Genomic DNA, 19,742 nt, shown 5'->3' on the forward strand with positions numbered 1-19,742 from the left:
TATATATCTGATACTTTTTATGTAAAATATCTATTCATATATATCTATAGGAATAGATATGCAGGTGTGTGTGTGTGTATGTATATATATATATATATATATATATATATATATATATATATGACATTATCCTGTAAGTGAAGAACATTGGAATGTGAAATATATTCCAGCGTACTTGAGAAAATGCAATGGTTTTGTGAGCAAGTAGTGTGTTAGTTTTTTCCCCCCCACTCTTCCCACTCCATTGAAGTCTATTAAAGAATACATTAACACGTTTGTGATATTGTAACTTTGGCTTTTTGTGCGTGCCGGGTAAGCATGCGATTGAAAACATTTTACTTTTAACTTGTAATACACGTGGTATCTGCCATGCCAAAAGCTAAAGTCGAGCGCAGTTAGCATGGGGCCGATAATTAGCAATCCATTCGTAATCTAGCCCTTAATTGGGCATGTGGAGGGTCAGATAATGAAGACTTGTGACCCCACGGCCTTAGGTCTATTCACAAGCTAATGATCATATACCTACTGTTTTTACAGCAGTCCAAACTGGAGAAAGCAGATATCCTGGAGATGACCGTTAGGCATCTGGAAAACATCCAGAGAAACAGAAATGCAGGTGAGGGGTTAAAATGTATAATAGTGCTTTATTAACTATCATACATTCTAAAATACAGGTATTCTAATAGTAACAAATGACTAATACAAATGATACAGTTCTCTCTATCTTTTATAATATTGTCACAAAATAAAACTGTGCACTAATATTTATCATAATACCATAAAATAAGTAGCACTAATAAAAACACATTTAAATAAAGGACGGTCAAAATGATACAAATACAGGGTATATACTGGCCTTCTCCCTGGGAGTCAAGGGGTTAGTTTTAGTAAATGACCATCTTTCTAATTAATTATTTATGTCACTGAGTACTGATTAAATGCCTTGAGGACAATAAAATGGACTTTGCATTCAATATGTAACAACATTAATACATTGAAAGTTTGGCTAAATTGTACTGAACATCTTAAAAGTAATTTGTTTTACAAAATACTTATATACCCTTTTTGGCAAAAAAAAAGCCATCCATGGTGATTGGTTTGCATAATTATACTATACTTAAAGGGACACTCAATCAAAATTAAACTTTAATTATTCAGATAGAGCATGCCATTTTATACAACTTTCCAATTTACTTCCATTAACTAAATGTGCACAGTCTTTTTATATTTAAACTTTTTGAGTCACCAGCTCCTACTGAGCATGTGCAAGAATAAGTGTGTATGCATTTGTGATTGGCTGATGGCTGTCACATGGTACAGGGGGAATGGAAAAAGACATAACTTTTAAAATTGTCAGAAGAAAAAATCTACTACTCATTTGAAGTTCAGACTAAGTGCTATTGCGTTATCTTGTTATCTTGCATTTGTTGATCATGCAAATCTACTGTGTTGACTGGTCCTTTAAGGACCAGTAAATTCAGTAGATTTGCATAATCAACAAATGCATGCTAAAAAGACAATGCAATAACACAAGGGGCCAATTTATCAAATGTCTAAAGCGAATCATGTCTGCCCGACATCACTAAATGCCGACAGCATACGCTGTTGGCATTTATCATTGCACAAGCATTTCTGGTTAAATGCTTGTGCAATGCTGCCCCCTGCACATTTTCGGCCGATCGGCCACTAGCAGGGGGTGTCAATCATCCCGATCGTATCTGATTGGGATGATTGCAGTCCGCCACCTCTGAGGTGGCAGGCGAGTAAAGGAGCAGCGGTCTTAAGACCGCTGTTTCTTAACTCCTGTTTCAGGCGAGCCAGAAGGCCCCCTAGTCTGAACTTAAATAAGTAGATTTTTTTTCCTGACAAAATTGTCTATTTCCACTCCTCCTCGTGTATCATGTGACAGCTATCAGCCAATCACAAATACATATACGTATATTGTTTTTCTTGCACATGCTCAGTAGGAGCTGCTGACTCAAATTGTAAATATAAAGACTACTTCCATTAACAAAATGTGCACAAATTTAAAAGTTGTTTAAAATTGCAGGCTCTATCTGAATTATTAAAGTTTAATTTTGAATTTAAAATGACTGCATATTTCAACATTTATTCCCTCACAGGAGAGGATCCACCCATGAAAGGATATATTTCTTTACATATATTTTACCTATCTGGAGTAAAACTGAAAATAACATATATAACATTAAAATACCAGTTGGGTGGCAAGCCCATATCTTCTTATGCTAGTTTGGCATAAACCAGCAACATTCAATTTGTATTTTGACTGAAAACTCAAACACCTTTATATTCATGCAAGAACAATTATGAAACATGCAGGAAAATAGTTCTCACATGTGTGACAATGTTTCATATAGACATGTGCGATTCGTTTCGGATTTATTCGGAAATTCGGAAAATTCGATAAATTCGGAGATTCGGATCGATTTGAATTTCCGAATTAAAATACTTCTGAATCTACCGAATGAATCCGAATTAGCTGCCGTATCTACCGAATAAATCTGAATTAGCTCGGTAAAATTCGGCATTCCCCCATAGGAAACAATGGGGCAGTTTCGGCTGAAAAAAAACCTGCAAAAAAGCAGCGTTCAGCTCTTAATGCAGCCCCATTGTTTCCTATGGGGAAACACTAAGTCTAAACCTAACACCCTAACATGAACCCCGAGTCTAAACACCCCTAATCTAACACTTATTAACCCCTAATCTGCCGCCCCCGCTATCGCTGAAACCTGCATTATCTTATTAACCCCTAATCTGCCGCTCCGGACACCGCCGCCACCTACATTATACCTATGTACCCCTAATCTGCTGCCCCTAACATCGCCGACACCTACATATAATATTTATTAACCCCTAATCTGCCCCCCCCAACGTCGCCACAACCTAACTACATTTATTAACCCCTAATCTGCCGACCGGACCTCGCCGCTACTATAATAAATGTATTAACCCCTAAACCGCCACACTCCCGCCTTGCAAACTCTATAATAAATTTTATTAACCCCTAATCTGCCCCCCCCAACATCGCCGCAACCTAATTACAAGCATTAACCCCTAATCTGTCGACTGGACACCGCCGCCACCTACATTCTAGCTATGAACCCATAATCTGCTGTCCCTAACATCGCCGACCCCTATATTATATTTATTAACCCCTAATCTGCCCCCTCCAACGTCGCCGCAACCTAACTACAAGTATTAAGCCCTAATCTGATGACCGGACATCGCTGCCACTATAATAAATGTATTAACCCCTAAACCGCCGCACTCCCGCCTCGCAAACACTATAATAAATTTCATTAACCCCTAATCTGCCCCCCCCCAATGTCGCCGCAACCTAACTACAAGTATTAACCCCTAATCTGCCAACCGGACATCGTCGCCACGATTAATAAATGTATTAACCCCTAATCTGCCCTCCCTAACATCGCCGCCACTTACCTACAATTATTAACCCCTAATCTCCCGCCCCCAACGTCGCCGCTACTATAATAAAGTTATTAACCCCTAAACCTAAGTCTAACCCTAACCCTAACACCCCCCTAACTTAAATATAATTTAAATAAAACGAAATAAATTTACTACAATTAAATAAATTAATCGTATTTAAAACTAAATACTTACCTGTAAAATAAACCCTAATATAGCTACAATATAACTAATAGTTACATTGTAGCTATTTTAGGATTTATATTTATTTTACAGGCAACTTTGTATTTATTTTAACTAGGTAAAATAGCTATTAAATAGTTAATAACTATTTAATAACTACCTAGCTAAAATAAATACAAATTTACCTGCAAAATAAATCCTAACCTAAGTTACAATTACACCTAACACTACACTATCATTAAATTAATTAAATAAATTAATCCTATTTAAAACTAAATACTTACCTGTAAAATAAACCCTAATATAGCTACAATATAACTAATAGTTACATTGTAGCTATTTTAGGATTTATATTTATTTTACAGGCAACTTTGTTTTTATTTTAACTAGGTACAATAGTTATTAAATAGTTATTTACTATTTAATTGCTACCTAGTTCAAATAATTACAAAATTACCTGTAAAATAAATCCTAAGCTAAGTTACAATTAAACCTAACACTACACTATCATTAAATAAATTAAATAAACTAACTACAAGTACCTACAATTAAATACAATTAAATAAACTAAACTAAAGTACAAAAAAACAAACACTAAATTACAAAAAATAAAAAAATATTACAAGAATTTTAAACTAATTACACCTAATCTAAGCCCCTTAATAAAATAACAAAGCCCCCCAAAATAAAAAAATGCCCTACCCTATACTAAATTACAAAAGTTAACAGCTCTATTACCTTACCAGCCCTTAAAAGGGCCTTTTGCGGGGCATGCCCCAAAGAAAACAGCTCTTTTGCCTGTAAAACAAAACACAATACCATCCCCCAACATTACAACCCACCACCCACATACCCCTACTCTAACCCAAACCCCCCTTAAATAAACCTAAAACTACCCCCCTGAAGATCTCCCTACCTTGAGTCGTGTTCACCCAGCCGGGCCGAAGTCTTCATCCGATGGGCAGAAGAGGACATCCAGACTGGCAGAAGTCTTCATCCAAGCTGGGCAAGAAGAGGTCTTCCATCCATCAGAAGTTTTCATCCAGACGGCATCTTCTATCTTCATCCATCCAGAGCGGAGCGGCAGCATCCTGAAGACATCCGACGCGGAGCATCCTCTTCTTTCTTGATCCGACGACTAAATGACGGTACCTTTAAGTGACGTAATCCAAGATGGCGTCCCTTGAATTCCGATTGGCTGATAGGATTCTATCAGCCAATCGGAATTAAGGTAGGAAAAATCTGATTGGCTGATTCAATCAGCCAATCAGATTGAAGTTCAATCCGATTGGCTGATCCAATCAGCCAATCAGATTGACCTTGCATTCTATTGGCTGTTCCGATCAGCCAATAGAATGCGAGGTCAATCTGATTGGCTAATTGGATCAGCCAATCGGATTGAACTTCAATCTGATTGGCTGATTGAATCAGCCAATCAGATTTTTCCTACCTTAATTCTGATTGGCTGATAGAATCCTATCAGCCAATCGGAATTCAAGGGACGCCATCTTGGATGATGTCACTTAAAGGTACCGTCATTTAGTCGTCGGATCAAGAAAGAAGAGGATGCTCCACGTCGGATGTCTTCAGGATGCTGCCGCTCCGCTCCGGATGGATGAAGATAGAAGATGCCGCCTGGATGAAGGCTTCTGATAGATGGAAGACCTCTTCTTGACCCGCTTGGATGAAGACTTCTGCCGGTCTGGATGTCCTCTTCTGCCCCATCGGATGAAGACTTCGGCCCGGCTGCGTGAACACGACTCAAGGTAGGGAGATCTTCAGGGGCTTAGTGTTAGGTTTATTTAAGGGGGGTTTGGGTTAGAGTAGGGGTATGTGGGTGGTGGGTTGTAATGTTGGGGGGTGGTATTGTGTTTTTTTTACAGGCAAAAGAGCTGTTTTCTTTGGGGCATGCCCCGCAAAAGGCCCTTTTAAGGGCTGGTAAGGTAATAGAGCTGTTAACTTTTGTAATTTAGTATAGGGTAGGGCATTTTTTTATTTTGGGGGCTTTGTTATTTTATTAGGGGGCTTAGATTAGGTGTAATTAGTTTAAAATTCTTGTAAAAAAAAATTTTTTTGTAATTTAGTGGGGGGTTTTTTGTACTTTAGTTTAGTTTATTTAATTGTATTTAATTGTAGGTACTTGTAGTTAATTTATTTAATTTATTTAATGATAGTGTAGTGTTAGGTTTAATTGTAACTTAGGTTAGGATTTATTTTACAGGTAATTTTGTAATTATTTTAACTAGGTAGCTATTAAATAGTAAATAACTATTTAATAACTATTGTACCTAGTTAAAATAAATACAAAGTTGCCTGTAAAATAAATATAAATCCTAAAATAGCTACAATGTAACTATTAGTTATATTGTAGCTATATTAGGGTTTATTTTACAGGTAAGTATTTAGTTTTAAATAGGATTAATTTATTTCATTAATTTAATGATAGTGTAGTGTTAGGTGTAATTGTAACTTAGGTTAGGATATATTTTACAGGTAAATTTGAATTTATTTTAGCTAGGTAGTTATTAAATAGTTAGTAACTATTTAATAGCTATTGTACCTAGTTAAAATAAATACAAAGTTGCCTGTAAGTATTTAGTTTTAAATAGGATTCATTTATTTAATTATAGTAAATTTATTTCGTTTTATTTAAATTATATTTAAGTTAGGGGGGTGTTAGGGTTAGACTTAGGTTTAGGGGTTAATAACTTTATTATAGTAGCGGCAACGTTGGGGGCGGGAGATTAGGGGTTAATAATTGTAGGTAAGTGGCGGCGATGGTAGGGAGGGCAGATTAGGGGTTAATAAAATTTATTATAGTGTTTGCGAGGCGGGAGTGCGGTGGTTTAGGGGTTAATACATTTATTAATCGTGGCAGCGATGTCCGGTTGGCAGATTAGGGTTTAATACTTGCAGCTAGGCTGAGGCGACGTTGGGGGGGGCAGATTAGGGGTTAATGAAATTTATTATAGTGTTTGCGAGGCGGGAGTGCGGCGGTTTAGGGGTTAATACATTTATTATAGTGGCAGCGATGTCCGGTCGGCAGATTAAGGGTTAATACTTGTAGTTAGGTTGCGGCGACATTGGGGGGGGGGGGCAGATTAGGGGTTAATAACTATAATGTAGGTGTCGGCGATGTTAGGGACAGCAGATTAGGGGTTCATAGCTATAATGTAGGTGACGGCGGTGTCCGATCGGCAGATTAGGGGTTAAATAATTTTATTATAGGGTTTGCAATGTGGGGGGGGGCCTCGGTTTAGTGGTTCATAGGTGGTTTATGGGTGTTAGTGTACTTTGTAGCACTGTAGTTAAGAGCTTTATGTTCCGGCGTTAGCCCATAAAGCTCTTAACTCCTGACTTTATTCGGTAGATTCGGATGGCCGTGTATTAGACTAGTATTATGTACAGTATATTAGTTTTTAGTTTATATTACTCTGCTATGGGTTACACCTTATACAGTACATAATACTAGTCTAATACACAGCATATCCCACCTAACACATACCGAATTTCCGAATTTCGGAACCGAATCGAACCGAACCGAATTCAGCCGAATTTATTTGAATCCGAATAAATCCGAAACAAATTCATTCAAATTTTGCCGAATTTGAATCGATCCGAACCGAAATTCGAAAAATCCGAATCAATCCGAACCTCACCGAATTTTTTTGCCATGCACATGTTTAGTTTCATACACACAAGCTGATTAGCTAAGTAGTGTTTTTAATAAACTGAATCCAGTTACATAGGTAAGCAAATATATATATGTTAGTGTTCAATGTCTGAGGTATAATGGCATCCTATGGCCACTCCAGTCCTCAATTGCATGTAACTGGCTAGATGTTAGTGTTTCCCTTACCAGGAAATTAGCCCTTTAATTTGTAATTGTATTACTTGGTTTTAATGGGACAGTCTAGTTAAAATTAAACTTTCATGATTCAGATAGGGCATGTCATTTTAAACAACTTTCCAATTTACTTTTATCATCAAATTTGCTTAGTTTTATTGGTATTCTTTGTTGAATGCTAAACCTAGGTAGGCTTGCATGCTAATTTCTAAGCCCTTGAAGGCTGCCTCTTATCCCAGTGCATTTTGACAGGTTTTTTACATCTAGACAGTGCTAGTTCACGTGTGCCATATAAATAACATTGTGCTGAATCCTGTAGAGATACTTATGAGTCTGCACTGATTGGCTAAAATGCAAGTCTGTCAAAAGAACTGAAATAAGGGAGAAGTCTACAAAGGCTTAGATACAAGGTAATCACAGAGGTAAAAAGTGTATTAATATAACCGTGTTGGTTATGCAAAACTGGGGAATGGGTAATAAAGGGATTATAAATCTTTTTAAACAATAACAAATCTGGAGTAGACTGTCCCTTTAAGTAGAGAAATCCATTAACTCTGGGATACAAAACTCAAAAATGTTCTTTCATGATTCATAAAGAGCTTGCAACTTTAAGCATCTTTCTAATTTTACTTCTATTATCAAATTTTCTTTATACTCTTGGTATCTTTTGTTGAAAGGCAGGGACATATGCTCAGGAGCGTGCACGTGTCTGGAGCACTATATGGCAGCAGTTTTGCTAGAATGTGCTCCATTTGCAAGAGCACTAGATGGCAGCACTATTTCCTGCCATGTAGTGCTCCAGAAACCTACCTAGGTATCTCTTTAACAAACAATACCATGGGGAAAAAGCAAATTTGATAATAAAAGTAAATTGGATTTTTTTTTAAAAAATTGTATGCTCTGTCTAAATCACAAAAGAAAATGTTTGATTTTATATCCCTTTATGGGGTTAAAGAGGACCTATATTTGTGTACTTTCTGATACACAATTTAGTTGCAGTCCTGACACTAGCCACTAGATGGTACTCTATACCAGCAGTGATTTTCTTCAACTCCTATTCTCAGAACAAACATTCCCCAAGATTCGCTAAACTGGAAAGTTCTCACCTAAAAATACAGGTTATTCTATGGGGCATATTTATCAAGCTCTGTACGGACCGCTGCTCCATAACTTGTCCGCCTGCTCTGAGGCGGCGGACAGACATCGCCAGAAATCAACCTGAACGAATACGATCGGGCTGATTGACACCCCCTGCTAGCGGCCGATTGGTCGCGAATCTGCAGGGGGCGGCATTGCACCAGCAGTTCACAAGAACTGCTGGTGCAAAGATAAATGCAGAGAGTGTATGCTGTCGGCATTTATTGATGTGCAGCGGACATGATCAGCAATTTGGCCCCTATGTCTCATATTCGCTTAGGTTAGATCAGATAATAAAAGGTGTTTTTTTTGTGTGTATAACTTTTGGTATCTCCAACAGGTGACTCTCTCCAGGGTGTTGATGCTCAGCAGAGATTTAGCACAGGATACATTCAGTGCATGCATGAACTGCACACTTTGCTGCTCTCCTGTGACTGGATGGAACCAGCCCTTGGAGCCCGTCTTCTCAATCATCTTCTAAAATGTCTTCCAAAAACAATGGACGGGAGCACTCAGTCCCCCTCACAGAATGAGGGTAGCCCTGGGAGGAGATCTTCAGCTGGTTTGCAGACTAAGCATGATACAGTACAAACCTCTGCACTCACCATAGGTGATGAGGTTACACAGACACACTGCGCTTTCGTGGGGTCACTACATATGTGGAGACCCTGGTAATATTGCTTTATAACAGCAGTGACCAGGACCTCATGATGGTGCAGTTGGCACGGAAACACAATGAAAGCAAAAAGGGACACAGTCATAGAGGGGCAGATGCATTTGCACATAGACAAGCATTGCATCTATGGCACTTACACAGCTGATATGTACATTATCTATTACATTATTTTCAGTCTACTTCTTTAAAGGGACATTTAACCCAATTTTTTTCTTTCATGATTCAGATAGAGCATACAATTTTAGCCAACTTTCTAATTTACTTTTATTATCAATTTTTCTTCGTTCTCTTGGTATTATTTATTTAAAAAGCAAGAATGTGATGCATAGGAACCGGCCCATTTTTGGTTGAGAACCTGGGTTATGCTTGCTTATTGGTGGGTAAATGTAAGCCTCCCATAAGCAAGCGCTATCCATGGTGCTGAACCTAAAATGGGTTGGCTGCTAAGATTTACATTCCTGCTTTTAAAATAAAGATAGCAAGAGAATGAAGAAAAATTGGTAAAAGGAGTAAATGAGAAAGTTGCTTAAAATGTCATGCTCTGAATCATGAAAGAAAAAAAATGTGGGTTCAGTGTCCCTTTAAGTCAATTTTTCTCCATCAGTTCCACAAGTTTCTTTTCCTGGAATTAATGTTTGGTTGTTTCCCTCTTTAGCCATTACTGTGTTAATTTCTGTATTTGTCTTGAATCTCAGAGAGTTTTTTTAGTATAAAGTGAGTTAGCTGTCAGCACTAGCTCTTCTATATATGAATATATGTATCTTATAGATATGCTTATATAACACATTGGGGTACCCACCCTGCTAGGTGTACTAAAAACCAGGTGCTTCAGACTGAAGCCCCCAAGTTTGTAGCCTGCATTATAGGAGGCTTGCTTTATCCACTATTTATTATTCTATCCTATGCTTATAACATTCTCCTTCCTGGCTAGCACAATTATTGTTACTCAAAAAAATAAAAAAATAAACATTTCATCTCATGTCTTTATTTGTTTAGTACATAGGTGATAGTTACAACAGCTTGCAAATGCTACCTTTGCTAAGGTTTACATTGCTATTTTTCAACAATGTAACCATTCTGTGTCTCCCATCACTAGTCACGTTGGCCTAAATTTCTTGAAGTTTGTGATTTTGGTAAAATTGTAAATTGTGATTGTAAAGTTTAATGAATAAGTACCCGGTATCTAAAAATCCTAAAAACAGGGGGACTTTCATTCATTAAACTTTATAAAGATGCTTATTTTTTAAAAAATACTTACCTTTGCTTTATGGTAAACTTAACACCGATCCTCCACTCTCAGCTCCTGCTTTCTTTACCAGATAGATGACTAATCCGGCTTCCTCCAAAAGTTGTATGCCCCCTTTGGCGTCCAGCTCGTGAGGCATGCAACAATTGGAGGAAGCCAGATTCATCAACAATATGCTAATGAAAGCAAGCGCTGCAGGCGGAGGATAGGGATAGCCTCATAGACCCCAAGGCATCCTCCCCACAGATGACCTCTAAGGAAGAGCCCACATATGGTGTAGAACATAAAGGCTATAATGGCTACTAAAAGGAATATACTCACATAAATAAAATGTGTAAAATAAGATCCCAGGGTTTATTGAAGAATTCAGAAAGGTCATGCAATTTTAAACAACTTTCCAATTTACTTTTATCACCAATTTTGCTTTGTTCTCTTGGTATTCTTAGTTGAAAGCTAAACCTAGGAGGTTCATATGCTAATTATTTAGAACTTGAAGGCCGCCTCTGCATTTGACATTATTTCACCACTAGAGGGCATTAGTTCATGTGTTTCATATAGATAACATTGAGCTCATGCACAGGAAATTACTGAGGAGTGAGCACTGATTGGCTAAAATGCAAGTCTGTCAGAAGGACTGAAAAAAGGGGGCAGTCTGCAGAGGCTTAGATACAAGGGCCCCTATTTATCAAACGTCTTGCGGACCTGATCCGACAGTGCGGATCAGGTCCGCAAGACATCGCTGAATGCGGAGAGCAATACGCTCTCCGTATTCAGCATTGCACCAGCAGCTCACAAGAACTGCTGGTGCAACGCCGCCCCCTGCAGACTCGCGGCCAATGGGCCGCCAGCAGGGAGGTGTCAATCAACCCGATTTCCAGCAATTCCTGTCCGCCTGCTCAGAACAGGCGGACAGGGTTATGGTGCAGCGGTCTTTGTGACCGCTGCTTCATAACTGCTGTTTCTGGCGAGTCTGAAGACTCGCCAGAAACACGGGCCGTCAAGCTCCTTTCGGAGCTTGATAGATAGGCCCCAAGGTCATCACAGAGGTAAAACTTGTATTATTATAACTGTGTTGGTTATGCAAAACTTGGGAATGGGTAATTAAGGGATTTTCTATATGTTAAAACAACACGAATTCTGGTGTTGACTGTCCCTTTAATTGGATAAAAAAAAGGCTTTTACTCAGATCACGGCTCCATACAATAATAATCTCAACGCGTTTCAACAGATTACAGTGTTTTTCAAGAGAATAAAACATTAAGCAAACAGAGCTACTGGTGCAATTTAAAGGGGCATATCAAGCTATTTTTGTTGTTGTTAATTGAGGTTACATATCACTAAAGGAAAAAAAGAGGGGGGAAAAAAAAACACGAGGAAAATCAGAGAAAGCGCCTTCAAGCATTTAACAAAACTAAAAAGTCATAATCCAGTACAATTAGATTAACAGATAACTATACATACAGGGCCAGATTATAAACGGAGCACAATCAAATGCTTTCGCTGAAGCGATATTTGCGCTCCACTTTGCAATACCAGAGTGTGCTAATGTGCTCTGGTATTACAAGTTAGGTGGTGCAATGCAAACGCGACCTCATACTTGAATTGCACAGAAGCATTGTGATCACGAGAGCACACTTCCATAGGTTCAGAGATGGCATCAGAACGTCACGCAGGTAAGTAGCGCAGCGATGGCAGCACATTTTAAATGTATATGACTCTATACATAAATGTATGTGTTACTATGTGTATAAGAGAATAGAAGATGTGGAGCCGCTGTATAATAAAATTCAAATCTTTATTCCATATAGTTAAAAGTGGGAGGCATCCCAAGACAAAGTAGGCAACACACAGCTGCTAACATGTTTCGGCCACGGTGGCCGTAGTCATAGCATGCTATGCTTTACACAACAAAGGTATAAAACAGGTATCACAGTACCTGATAGGTGAGGCAATTAAGAACAAGTTACGCCTACTATTGCTGCAGCACACTAACATTAACCCATAGATGCCATAATGCAGATTTTAACAGGATGTGTCATAGTTTGAGTACATGTGTTATGCATAAGTACATAGTTAAAGAGCACAATATTTTCACATAACCCAAAGTCAATACAAAAGTAAGTATATGTCGGTGAAATATAGAATTGAGTGTGTATGGAGTGTATCTAAATCCAAATGCATACTTAGACTCATAAATAAAAATAAAAATAATTAACACTTCTCAAAACATGAGATCGATACATAAATGCAGTTGGAAGCAAAGATATACACCAATGCACTCAGACATACCGCAGCACTAAATACATAGCTGAACAGACATATACGACAGTATATACAGTTGAGATAGATATTAACTTGTGTCTCATGCAAATGTATATAAGCTTTTTCTATTTACCAGCATTTTGATCATGTTTTCAATGTATGGATGGGTATTCCCACTAGAGTTTCATGTGGTCCCAACCATATGTTTAACTACTAGGATTTATGAGTTCTGATATTCACATATTGTTTGTATCTTGTCTGTTCAGCTATGTATTTAGTGCTGCGGTATGTCTGAGTGCATTGGTGTATACATCTCCACATCTTCTATTCTCTTGTATTACTACCAGCCTTGGAACCGCTACAACCCACCTGGCCCGGTTTCCTTTCAGTCAGCCCAGGTACCTTGCTTCCTGCTTCGGTCTCCCCCCCCCCCCCCCACATACACGTCATCGTGGACGTCAGTGGAGCCTCTCTTCCGGATTAGGGAGACACATGTGGAGAGCGTGTGTTTGGGAACAAGCTGAATCAGCTGCCAAGTGTGTATCGGCCGGTGGAGGATACAGAGTCGGGCAGAGCCATTTACAGCCTTGGTGTCCTCCTTGCGCCCACACAGATCAGCCTTTAAGGTACTATTTCTCATTTCTGCATTGAGGTAGGGGGGGAGCAAGGATAGCGCTATTATATGCACAAATAGGTCCTGGTGAAGATCCGTAATATATTATGGACTATACTCCTCTATTATGAACTTTTGCAGTGTGCCTACTTTCGTCTGAACTCATTACTATGTGTATATACACATATTAACCCATAAATATATATAAGACGCATATACATATATATTTACAGGGAACACACAGTTCCCATAGTGGATGTACGCCAATATTCTATTTTGTGTAATTATTTTGGTTTTGTTGGCTGCAACCCAAAGAAGAAATAAATATAATTTTGTAAGGTGTGCTAAACCATATGGATTTGTATTTAAATTAATTTTAAGCAACGTTCTAATTTACTCCTATTACCAATTTTTCTTTGTTCTCTTGCTATCTTTATTTTAAAAGCAGGAATGTAAATCTTAGCAGCCAGCCCATTTTAGGTTCAGCACCATGGATAGCGCTTGCTTATTGGAGGCTTACATTTACCCACCAATAAGCAAGCATAACCCAGGTTCTCGACCAAAAATGGGCCGGCACCTATACATCACATTCTTGCTTTTTAAATAAAGATAGCAAGAGAACGAAGAAAAATTGATAATAGGAGAAAATTAGAAAGTTGCTTAAAATTGCATATATATGTGTGTGGGGGTTAATATGTGTATATACACATATTAACACATACATATATATGTATATAAGCATATACAGATACAAATCTATTTACTGGGAACACACAGTTCCCATAGACCGCAATGTAAAAGCACTTTTCAGTGTCATTTATTTTCTAACACCCCACTCCCACCAACTTTACCCCCCAAATACTGCCTAAGTGCAGTTATTTTATTAAAAAAAATAAAAATGCTACCATTTTTATTTGTTAATAAAATACACTACACTGTATTTTGGGGTCACTTGGGGCACATTTATAAAGTTTTAGATCTGGTAAGATTATAGATCTGATCTGTGGTTAATTTTAGGACCGCTAATTGCTACCGCAAGCTCGTGGTAGCAATAACCAGCCACTTGTAATGGCTGGTTATTTATCCCGTGCCCGCAATCGGGCACATTTGTCCATTTTCGGGCACACAATAAATTAGCGCTCCATTTGTAATCTAGCCCTTTGTAGGGCTTTGCAGAGTTTTTTGCTTTCAGATAGCCTAGTCAGGTTGCAATGTTGGGGAATTGGGGGAATGTGCTTAAAACATTAATTTAAAGGAATATTGTGGGGAAATAAGAAATGCTCTGTACCCATAGAACAGCTATTTTTTAGCAGATAACTCCCTTAAAAGGAATAATGTACTCAGGCAAGCTGCTGATAAGTAACTGCATGTACATTTTTTTTCTTCAACCCCTACTGCCACTCTTGACTGCATAACTTTTCTTTAGGAAATACTGCAGTATTGATAGGTGATAGTTTCCACAGGCAAAATCAGCTATTTAAGATAGCTGTCAATTTTATCAAGCTAATGTCCATCAGTGGTTAGTTGTCCAGGTTACAGCACATGCAAATTTAAAAAAAATAAAAAAATAAAGCAAATTGGACACTAAACAGATTTGCTGATTTACTGCACAATAAGGTGTTTTACAATGGCTAAGAGGAATTGGAAGTGGGGTAGTGGGTGTGGTATATTTAGTCAAGTTATATGTATGCATCTCTATGTTAAAGCCTTTTGCCTTGCTTTTTTTTCAAACACCTGAGTGCTTATAACGTTTTAACTGTACTTTGTAATGTATTTTTGATGTTTTGTGACACTTTTTTGTTTTTCGAAACAGTTCACCAGAGCTCTGAGGTTGTGGTAATCATTCTAGTGTAAATCACGATTGCGCTCAAGTGTTCGCATCTACTTTCAATTTGTAATATAAGCCTTTCTTCCGATGTGCGCAGACAGCCGCAATAAACCCGATATCACTTGAGTTCCACTCTTAATCTGGCCCTAAGTAGTTTAATAAATCATGGCACTTTATGGTATTAAATGAGTTAACTGCACGTCCAATTCTAATAATTAGAATATAAAAAAGCATAGGGCCATATTACAAGTGGAGCTCTATTTAGCTCTTTCGCTCGCGCGCAAACACAGCTGGAAGTAAACTTGTAACACACACGGGTTAACGCATTTATTACAAGTTGAAAGTAAATTGTATGTATGCATGTGAGCAAAACCCGTTGCGCCTTAACTTCAGGACTTCGGATATTGGAACCATGTTAACGCTTTCGTCCCATAGACTTCAATGTAGCACGCTTAAAAAAAAAAAAAAAATTCACACTTATTGCTCTCCTGCTTACCTGACACCACGTTAGAGCAATTATTTTCACATAGAAGAAAATTTTCTTTTTATTTTTAAATATATTTTTATATATATATATATATATATATATATATATATAAATAACTTTTTTTGTAATTTAATTGTGATCCCATAAACTTCACTGCTTGGGTATAGGTATATGTGATGTCTCATGGACTCTGACCATCTGATAAAAGAAAACTACATTCATGCTTACCTGATAAATGAATTTCTCTCATGAAGGTGAGAGTCCACAAGCCTTTCTTTTTGTTCAGTTGGTTGCAGTACTTGTTTAGCACTTCTTTTGCCCTGCTTTGTCTTTTCTGCTTTTATTTTTCCTCCATCTACTTGGCAATATTTATGATTGAGGATTCAGGGTAGAGGAAGGGATTTAAAGGATTACTGTATTTTGTGTGTGTGTGTTTGTAAAATGATTATATATATATATATATATATATATATATGGTCTTATCAAGATTAAACTTATAAAATAAAACTTACTTTCACTGTCTAACGATGCATGTAAAATGTTAAAAAGTTTTATTTTTCATCCTGACGTCATTCAAGCCACCCCACTACTATGGACAGTAAAATCGTTGTCTTAATCATCCAATTTGCGGCCGTTTCAATGAATTTAATTAACATACTGTTTTGTTGAGTAGTGCATGCGCATGTCGTCCTCCGATATCACGCATGCACTGTTGGTTAGGTGAAGGCGATGCTGTTATAATCTAAGTAGGTTGTCACCCAGTCAGTAAAATAGAGACATCCAGTGAGTGACGTATTCCTTGACGTCCGCGAAGCTTGCGCATGTGCATCGCGGCTAAATGCCGTTATATTCCTACCAGGGTTGTCAGCTGTAATAGGACTCCTTCAAACGGTACCCACTTAGGGCTCGCTTCCATTGAGTCGTAATTCGGTTTGCGTGCACTCGCAAACCGATAAATATGCTGTCGGAAGCAATATTGTTTATCGACTGTTTCCAATGGCGCGTTATACCTCAATATCGGCAGCCGGACTTCGGCTGCCGAAAAGATCTTTGTGTCCCATAGAAAGTAATAGAGGCCGTTAATCGATAAATTATACTAGGTTTCCAATGAAAGCGCTAACCGTTAATACTGTCTGAGGCTGTCGATACATTGAGTAATATTACACCCAGCTCAACTAGGTGTAAAAGAGGAAAATTGTGCTTTTTGAGACCTATTTTCTATTGAAATTATAAAACTTGCAAATAATGCAAGTGTTTTAATGTAGAAATAAATTGTTATAAGTAATATTTATTGTTGTCTCATGTATAGAAATAGTTGAACTTATATTCTAATAGAAATATCAGTATATATTTAAATATAATAATAATATATGCAAGAACATATCTACAGAATGCAAACTAGACCTATGCCTAGGGCAGCAATACATATTACTTATATTTATGAAGTGGTAAATATAATTATATTAAAAAATAGTATTTGATTATTAAAAATATGGATAAGTGTATCTTTATTTTTCTTGAGAGGTGATCACCGGTAAGGAGCACGGACGTTAAACGTAAATTCTATAGCGTAAGGTCGGGTTACCTTAGCAACTAATTGATTTTCAAGAAATCCGACATCAGATGGAAGCGTTAACACAATGTTAACTTACAACGAAAAGAGCGACTGCACGCTATCCGCAAAATATTTCAATGGAAACCTGGTACTAAAATGGAGCCGTAAATTACTTTTAGCTGTCGGCCGCTTCGGTAGCTTACGGCTCCATTTTTAACGACTCAATGGAAGCGAGGCCAGAGTGGGTTTGGAAAATGACAAAAGATTAAAAACCGATTGCAGCTAAACGGTGTTTAAAACGATAAATACATTGAGAAGTGTATTGTTTCACATTGTTTATTTGATTAATGCTAACTTTTGTTTTGAGTTCAGTGTACCTTTAACCCCTTAAAGACCAAGTTTCAGATGGTTGTCTTTCAGTTAAAGACCAAAGCAATTTTTGCTTTTTTGCTATGTGTGTTTTGAACCGCAATTTCCATCTTTCTCTTTTTTAACACATATTATATACCATTTTTTAAAGGACAAAAGGTGCTTTAACTTGATGTGACATATATTTATATAAGTTCTCATTTATTATAAAACATATATATACAAAAATGCAATTTTTTTAAAAAAGCAACTTTTTTCACAGTTTTGGCAATATTAATGTGTACATGCTCTGTGCTGCTTAAAGGGACACTGTACCCAAAAAATTTCTTTCATGATTCAGATTGAGCATGACATTTTAAGCAACTTTCTAATTTACTCCTATTATCAAATTTTCTTCATTCTCTTGGTATCTTTATTTGAAATGCAAGAATGTAAGTTTAGATGCCGGCCCATTTTTGTGAACAACCTGGGTTGTCCTTGCTGATTGGTGGATAAATTCATCCACCAATAAAAAAGTGCTGTCCAGAGTACTGAAACCAAAAAAAAGCTTAGATGCCTTCTTTTTCAAATAATGATAGCAAGAGAACGAAGAAAAATTGATAATAGGAATAAATTAGAAAGTTGCTTAAAATTGCATGCTCTTTCTGAATTACACAAGAAATAATTTGGGTACAGTGTCCCTTTAAGAAAAGTAATTTAAAATAAATTAATTTATTTGTCCTGAATTACAGAGTACATCATATGTCTAGGATTTCAGTTTATTTTTGGTAGTTACAGGTCACAAAATGCAAGGAGTAAAATAAAATAAATTTCAATGTGGAACAATTATAGAATTTGATATGTTTGTCTTCAAAGTTTAATAACCATCACAGAAAACAAAATTGCCACACAAAGTATATATTTATATAAAGTAGACATCACAAGCTATTTACCTAAGAGTATTTTGACACTTTTGACATAGCCATTGAACTGACAATCTCTGCAAAATATTGTAGTAAAATTGTGTTTCTTCTGATTTTTAACATACACACATATAACAAGGTTTTTTTTAAATATGTATTTTGTAAACCTAATGTGTGCTACTCCTGTACAAAACCCCATTATTGTGTCCAGCTACATCTTCTGAGTAAAACAATACCCTCAATGTATGCCTTTGTCACCATTCTGTGAAGCTACAATGCCATATAAGAGACCTAACCATTTCAGCTTTTATGATTAGAAATTTGATATATGAATTTAAGGGGCCTATGTCTCATTTTGGGGCATTATAACAGTTTTACTGTTCAAATTACCCCATGAAGGCCTACCATTTGCAAAAGTAGACACTCCAGGGTATCTCATATGGTGTATATTGTGCCTTAATGTGCCACCATTTTTTTCACTAGTTAATGTCAAAGTTTGTGGTAAAAAAAAGTTTTTGCTATTTTTTGCATACATATTCAATTTTTGCTGGGCATTTTGTAAATCTGTTGTGTGCCACTATGATCAAATGCTCCAAATTATGCTCAGCTATCTCTTCTGAGTAAAACAATACACCCAATGTATGCCTTTGCCATATACGAGGCCACACCATTTCAGCTTTTTAATTGTGAATTTTCATAGATGGATTTGATTGGTCTATGTCCCATTTTAAAGCATTTTAGTAGGTTGCTAGTTCAAACTATACCCCACAAAGGCCTACCATTTATTAAAGAAGACACCATAGGGCAGTGATTTGCAACATTTTTTTTGCCGTGGCACACTTTTTTACATTAAAAAATCCTGTGGCACACCACCATCCCATAAATTTTACAAAATCACACATTGTAGCCTAATACAGGATATATATATATATATATACAGTATATATATATATATATATATATATATCTATATATATATATATATATACACTGTACTGTGCTGTCATGCCTCCTACAAACTATACATGACATATTGACATTCATTCACAAACACCCCCGCACTGTTGTCAGTCTGCCGTGCACACCTGAGGATCTCTAATGGCACTCTAGTGTGCCACGGCACACTGGTTGAAAAACACTGCCCTAGGGTATCTCAAATGGCATATTTTGATCCTTATCATTGGGCC

The 19,742-nt window shown here is 37.1% G+C and overlaps 1 protein-coding gene across 1 annotated transcript in view; it reads left to right on the forward strand.

Moving 5' to 3' along the window:
- The window catches only part of LOC128657215 (enhancer of split m7 protein-like), a 48,636-nt gene that overhangs the window by 3,584 nt on the left and 25,310 nt on the right, over positions 1–19,742 (forward strand). Inside the window, exons 3-4 of the mRNA XM_053711472.1 lie at positions 538–616; positions 8,958–9,288. Coding sequence (XP_053567447.1) covers positions 538–616; positions 8,958–9,288 — 410 coding nt within the window. The remainder of the gene's footprint in view (positions 1–537; positions 617–8,957; positions 9,289–19,742) is intronic.

This window comes from Bombina bombina, chromosome 4, assembly GCF_027579735.1.
Source record: "Bombina bombina isolate aBomBom1 chromosome 4, aBomBom1.pri, whole genome shotgun sequence".
In the NCBI taxonomy this organism is placed as follows: Eukaryota; Metazoa; Chordata; class Amphibia; order Anura; family Bombinatoridae; genus Bombina; species Bombina bombina.